Below are 7160 nucleotides of genomic sequence, written 5' to 3'. Positions count from 1 at the left end.
CTGTACTGTAGCTACATGTTGAAATGGTTACTACTCTATAGACCAGAGAGCTGTACTGTAGCTACATGTTGAAATGGCTACTACTCTATAGACCAGAGAACTGTACTGTAGCTACATGTTGAAATGGTTACTACTCTATAGACCAGAGAGCTGTACTGTAGCTACATGTTGAAATGGTTACTACTCTATAGACCAGAGAGTTCTAAGAAATCTACAAACAATACTACTACACAGGAACATTCAGTCTGCAGCTGTTTAAATACTTTAGTCTGGTAAACGTGACCGAGAACCACCGGGTGGTACTCTGAAAGATCCATTCTGGAGAACATTTCCCTATCGAACGACCATTGGTATACCTGACGTACCCATTACAACAGACCTACAACTACAAAAGACTGATCTCTGGTGGACAAAACAAGAGACTTGTCGACTGACTCTCCAGCAGACGGACTGGCGATTTCAGAGACATACAGGCGTAAATATATATTGTAATTCCTTCCCGAATGAGCGACTGTTCATGTGCAAAGTATTAGCATTTACATGAGCATAGTTAAACTGTGTGTAGTGGGTCCATTCTGTCTTCCCCGCTCTTTATCTGTCCCCACCCCTTTCCATTGTTTACCAAGCCGTCGTATCGGGCTAAGTCCACTAGGGACTTTTCATTGCATTAGTAACCAATAACCATTGTGTTTATGTAATTATTTAATTACTAAATAAGCCAATTTATATATAGCGGATTCATAATTTATGCTATGGTTCAAGCAGTTATTCAGAATATGACTGATGAGGTATTAATACATTAATAAAGTGACTAATCGATAAGATATTAAAATATCTGAAGAGTTAAATCCCGGAAATAGTAACTCTGAACAACATTTTCCCGTGGTGCCCCGACTTTCTAGTTCAAGTTTAATCACATAATAATTACACAGAGAATTGATAATATAACATTATTGACTTTAATGATAGTCAAGACACGCCCTTATCTTCAAGTGGACTAGGAATTGCCAAAAGTCCTCACAAGGATAGTAAAACAAGGAAAATTCAAGGACAAAGGCTATTTTAAGCTTAGGGGTTGGGGTTAAGGAAAGGGAAAATAGGATTTGAAATGGAAATCAAATTGTGGGGTTATGGTGTGTGTGACTGTGTACAAGAGAGGGCGAGACAGACCAACAAAACGTTTTACACACAATAAATTAATGTCATAGCACAAATGAATGATGTACACTGAGACAAAAAGAAATAAATGCTTGGTGTACCACAGGTGTGTTAGGTTGCTAACCTACTTTGATTGAAATCACTAAACAGCTGTTGCAACCACAGTATTTCATTTTCAGAGGCTAGAGTCCACAAGCTAGAGTCTTAATAGCAGACAGATTTAATAGTTCCTGAAGTCCTTTAATATAACTGTATAGGACTACAGTTTGTTGTGGGGTATGAAGGTAGGTTACAGTCTAGTTGCAGATGACCTATAATACAATATCTTGTGTTGGCTGCAACACTAACCCAGTATTATAGAATGTATCATATATATAATAATGGTGGGATCTATGTGTTGGCTGCAACACTAACCCAGTATTATACAATGTATCATATATATATAATAATGGTGGGATCTATGTGTTGGCTGAAACACTGCCCTTCTTGTCGCTGAAGAAGCTCCTGAGAATGAGAACCTGTCCAATGCTGACAGTGAAAAGGATTATAGTTTCTCCTATCGACCAATAGGACACACGCTCATGGAGGTCCTCTGCTCTGATGCGGTCATGAGCCTCCCGTAACCGATACCAGGTCTGAGAGTCAGACACTACCTTCAGGATCTCATGGATGGACAGACAGGCCGACTCCATCTGGAGAAGAGACAAGATTAATATGAATACATCCTTAGAGAAGCAATCTGCAGTTTAAACAACATTGCGTTGGGGCCCTATCTGGAAACAACCTCTAAAGGCTCTGATTTGAAAGGATTGGGTATCAGCATACAGAGATCTACTACCATGTTGCTTATACCTGTGGACTTTGTTCACATCTACATATGTCAAGTGCCTAGGGGGTGGAGTTAGTCATATATAGCTCTAGGAGTAAGGGATGCTTTCTGGATGGGCCTAGCTGCAAAGGTACCTAGAGGTTAGCTGCGCTTAGCAACATGGATCGAGTGACATACACTAGCGCTGCTTTCAATTGGATTGGACAAAAACAATTAGCTGGGAAGCCAAAAGTTAAATACAATTATTTTTCAACTTACTGACCCACTTCCTCCCTGCTTACCTCGTCAAAATAAAAGTCCTGCACAATATGTGGGGGAAAAAAAGAATAACTTGTGGGTGGCTTTTATCATACAGTCCTGTGGACCGTTTTGGTTCAACCCATTCCAATTGAATGCAGCGCTGGTGTGTCAATAGACCCACGTCGTTAAGAGCAGCGAACCTCTAAGTACCTTTCCAGCTAGGTCTTCTGTGATCTACTGTACCGGTGTCAGTGATCTTTATTAGTTATATAAAATGGCATATATATCTACATTATTAGATACACATGCTGAACAAAAATATAAATTCAATCATTTCAAAACTTGTACTGCGTTACAGTTCATAAACATTAAATCTGTCAATTGAAATTCATTAGGCCTTAATCTATGGATTTCACCTGATTGGGCATAGGCCCACCCACTTGGCAGCCAGGCCCACCCACTTGGCAGCCAGGCCCACCCACTTGGCAGCCAGGCCCACCCACTTGGCAGCCAGGCCCACCCACTTGGCAGCCAGGCCCACCCACTTGGCAGCCAGGCCCACCAACTGGAGAGCAAGGCCCTGTCAATCCAAAGGAGTTCTTCCCCACAAAAGGGTTTTATTACAGACAGAAATACTCAGGAACCCCCCCCCTCAGATGATCCTGCAGGTGAAGAAGCCGGATGTGGGGGTTCTGGGCTGGCATGGTTACATGTGGTCTGTGGTTGAGGCCGGTTGGACGATGTTGGAGGCGGCTTATGGTAGCGAAATGAACATTCAATTCTCTGGCAACAGCTCGTGGACATTCCTGCAGTCAGCATGCCAATTGCACGCTCCCTCAAAACATCTGTGGCATGGTGTTGTGTGACTAAACTGCACATTTTAAAAGTGGCCTTTTACTGTCCCTAGCAGAAGGTGCACCTGTGTAATGATCATGCCGTTTAGTCAGCTTCTTGAATGCCACACCTGTCAGGTGGATGGATTATCTTGGCAAAGGAGAAATGCTCACTAACAGGGATGTAAACCAATGTTTTTTGAGCAAAATAAGCTTTTTGTGCGTACGGAACATTTCTGGGATTTATATTTCAGCTCATGATACATGGGACCAACACTTTACTTGTTGCGTTTATATTGTGTTTTTATATACAGTGCATTCGGAAAGTATTCAGACCCCTTCCCCACATTTTGCGATGTTACTTTATTCTAAAATGACTAAGCAATAACAGGTTAGAATTTCTCAAATGTTTTAGAATAAGGCTGTAACAAAATGTAGAAAAAGTCAAGGGGTCTGAATATTTTCAGAATACACTGTATATAGTATTATATTATGACCTTACATGGGTTAGGGTTGTGCCGTGGCGGAGATCTTTGCGGGCTATACTCAGCCTTGTCTCAGGATGGTAAGTTGGTGGTTGAATATATCCCTCTAGTGGTGTGGGGGCTGTGCTTTGGCAAAGTGGGTGGGGTTATATCCGTCCTGTTTGGCCCTGTCCGAAGGTGTCCTCGGATGGGGCCAGTGTCTCCTGACCCCTCCAGTATTTATGCTGCAGTAGTTTGTGTCGGGGGGCTAGGGTCAGTTTGTTATATCTGGAGTACTTCTCCTGTCCTATTCGGTGTCCTGTGTGAATTTAAGTGTGCTCTCTCTAATTCTCTCTCTCGGAGGACCTGAGCCCTAGGACCATGCCTCAGGACTACCTGACATGATGACGCCTTGCTGTCCCCAGTCCACCTGGCCGTGCTGCTGCTCCAGTTTCAACTGTTCTGCCTTATTATTATTGGACCATGCTGGTCATTTATGAACATTTGAACATCTTGGCCATGTTCTGTTATAATCTCCACCCGGCACAGCCAGAAGAGGACTGGCCACCTCACATAGCCTGGTTCCTCTCTAGGTTTCTTCCTAGGTTTTGGCCTTTCTAGGGAGTTTTTCCTAGCCACCGTGCTTCTACACCTGCATTGCTTGTTCTTTGGGGTTTTAGGCTGGGTTTCTGTACAGCACTTTGAGATATCAGCTGATGTACAAAGGGCTATATAAATCAATTTGATTTGATTTTAATTTGATCTTACCTGTGTCAGTCAAATGTATATGTAATATAATGAAAGTCTAATATAGTTATAACATTGTTTTACCTGTGTTAGGGCTGTGTCTCTGTTCATGTCAGGCAGTAGGGGTCTCTCCTCTCCAGACCTGAAGTCCAGGTAGACTGTCTTGTGGGAGAAGGTAGAGAACTCATTGCTGAAGCAGACCTTGTAGGTTCCTTTCATAGTGGTGGTGTGAGAGAAGCTATCGTACTGCTTCTTCCTCTCCTGATACAGGACGTTATTCACTGGATCTGTTACAAAGCAGTCCACATCATAGTTCCCTCCTGCAATCACCTGGTATATACAACATGGAAAGATTAGGATGATGGTAAGGAAACACATTTAGAGTAATTCAGCCCTTACGAAAAAAGACTGCAGTCAGAGTGCAGTACAACTGCAGTATACTGCTTCCAAAATACGTTTTAATTACTGCAGTAATTTTGCAGTGTAACTGCAGTTAGAGAGCTGTATAACAGTAACTCTGCACTTTTACTGAGGTTTCAAAACGGCAATATTTTCGTGCTTTCTTCCAGTGAGCGTGAAGGGACAATTAGAGCATGGGATCAGATAAAGCAGTCCAATGCACTAACTAACTCAACCATATGGGGAAATGGCATCAGAACTCCACGTATTGAATCACTTACTTGAAAGTCTAGGTCAAACTTCACTCCATTCTGAAGCTCTTCATAGAAACATTGCTTGTCGTTATCAGGTAACTCAAACGTCAATTCCGTGGAACAAACAACGATCACATGCAACATCAAACTACACAGTCCAAGGGAACGCATTATGTAGGACAAATTCTATGAAAATGTGGTTATAAATGAAAGCTACAACAACAAACAGTTGAAGTCGCAACCAGTCACTTCTTCAATGTTCATGTGATGACAGGGAGATATAAAAAATAAAAAAAAGTTTGGAAAGCTCCCACCCATAGAGAACGATAGAGAAAGCATATATTGTTCCTATTTTGGCGTCTGAGCGCACAGAAAGCACCATTGAGAAGATCTCAATTTGAAATAGTATTTTTTTTTTCTTCGCGATTGGCCGATCTCTCACAATGACGCTTTTGGATATGATAGGGTAATTAGGAGGGATCAGACAATAAAGTTAGAAGCCCCACCCAGTTGAATACGTTAAAATGGTGGAAGCCATCAATGACGCTGTCTATGTCAAAATACATTTTTGGCTACTAGAGGCCTCTATCATTCTCTATACTTCCACCATAACCGACGTGGCATCAAAACAAAACACTTCCGGATCACGATTATTTTTTACAAAGTATTGTATTTTATTTTATACAATTTGAACCATGTTCAGAGATTTGGAAACTGTTGAGCTTGAAATCACTTGTTTTCCGTTCTACGGATTTTAGTTATAGTAGAGCAACATTTTTAAACGTGATGATTACGTTGTATCACTGGGTGGAGTTGATTGGGGGGGCACACTTTTCAAATCGAAATGTAACAGGCAGCATGGTGAATCGTCCAGAAAGAAACAAAATCTATTTTCCATAGGCTTGAATTTTATAGCTAGTCTTCATTGGGAAGGCATAAAAGCATTCACTTGTAGATGTGAAAACAGAATCCTACTCATTACCCATCGTGCTTTTATTTTATTTTTATTACTTTACTTTTGTTTTGTATGGAACCCCATTCGGGTCTTCAAGCACATGTTCAAAACGCAATCTTTTTAATGCTACGTGTGTAAAGTAAACAGGTGTAGGTGCTAAATTAATGCCTAAACGCGTCAAATAAGCGCGTGCTAATGTGCTTGCAGGTGGTTCAACATGTGCTAAATAAACGGCTGCAAGCGGTCCTGCACAGATCAAGTTAACGCCTACAGCTGCTAAATATACACCTACACAGCTAACTTAAGGCGTTCTTTAATATGCACATTTTACTAGCTCCTCCTTTCTTCCAGATTTCACAGTTTGAAGGAACTTCCTTTTCCATTCCAAGCAGAGTTTAACCTTTAAAAGGTAACGGTTTTTTCTTTGAAATGTGTTGTTACTGTTTATCAGCTAGTTTACAGTGGAAGGATCTGTTTCTCATCACTGGCTATACAATTCAGCTAACATTAATCTAGCACCAGGATCAGCAGTGCTTAGCATAAGCTAAATCAGATACTTGGCGAGCTAATTTAGCTAACGTCGGTAGCCTCGAACCCCGGCCATATTATATCATTTAGTTCCCCTCAAACTTTGCCTGGTCATACTGTTAACCGCAGTGAACTGCACCATCTTGTGTTTTATTAAAAGTCCCGCTGAAAAAACATGTCAACTATAACATAACAGCCACGGAAACATTTAGGAATGTGTTAATAGTATCAAGGTAAATTACATACTAGCAAGTTTGTTGCTTGAATGCAGGGCCAGGCATAACATTACATAGATTAGACAATGGAGATGCTCAAAATCTTGGTAGTTCTCGATTTTTGGACTATTGTCTTTATTTTGCTTCATCATTAACTTAAGGAAGACAAGCTACCTAAATGTGACTTATGGTTAGACTGTAAACTCTCCTTCCAGACCCATATCAAACATCTCCAATCCAAAGTTAAATCTAGAATTGGCTTCCTTTTTCACAACAAAGCATCCTTCACTCATGCTGCCAAACATACCTTTGTAAAACTGACCATCCTACCAATCCTCGATGATGTCATTTACAAAATAGCCTCCAATTCTTTTTAACCTTTATTTAACCAGGCAAGTCAGTTAAGAACAAATTCTTATTTTCAATGACGGCCTAGGAACAGTGGGTTAACTGCCTGTTCAGAACGACAGACTTTGTACCTTGTCAGCTCGGGGATTTGAACTTGCAACCTTTCGGTTACTAGTCCAATGCTCTAACT

At 41.1% G+C, this 7160-nt stretch overlaps 1 protein-coding gene across 1 annotated transcript; it reads right to left on the bottom strand.

Annotated features, from left to right (window-relative positions):
- Window positions 1-940: 940 nt before the first annotated feature.
- LOC124026398 (transmembrane emp24 domain-containing protein 3-like) lies at window positions 941-5284 on the bottom strand. The gene is made up of 3 exons (XM_046339427.1): window positions 4952-5284; window positions 4356-4601; window positions 941-1850 (listed from the first exon to the last, which is right to left on the bottom strand). Exons 1-3 carry the CDS (start codon window positions 5093-5095, stop codon window positions 1617-1619), a joined length of 624 nt encoding a protein of 207 aa, XP_046195383.1. The 5' UTR covers window positions 5096-5284; the 3' UTR covers window positions 941-1616.
- Window positions 5285-7160: the final 1876 nt, after the last annotated feature.

The sequence above is a fragment of the Oncorhynchus gorbuscha genome, unplaced genomic scaffold (genome assembly GCF_021184085.1).
Source record: "Oncorhynchus gorbuscha isolate QuinsamMale2020 ecotype Even-year unplaced genomic scaffold, OgorEven_v1.0 Un_scaffold_2732, whole genome shotgun sequence".
Lineage (NCBI taxonomy): Eukaryota > Metazoa > Chordata > Actinopteri > Salmoniformes > Salmonidae > Oncorhynchus > Oncorhynchus gorbuscha.
Note: the sequence above shows the minus strand (reverse complement) of the source record. Positions and strands in the feature narration are given on the sequence as shown.

Bases quoted from the DNA above. Each gene is read 5' to 3' on its own strand.
- LOC124026398 (XM_046339427.1), bottom strand. From the start codon at position 5,095: ATGCGTTCCCTTGGACTGTGTAGTTTGATGTTGCATGTGATCGTTGTT. The intron at 4,602-4,951 runs GTAAGTGATTCA...TGTATATACCAG, and splicing joins AGTTTGACCTAGACTTTCAA to GTGATTGCAGGAGGGAACTA. The intron at 1,851-4,355 runs GTAAAACAATGT...TCTCTTCTCCAG, and splicing joins GAGACACAGCCCTAACACAG to ATGGAGTCGGCCTGTCTGTC.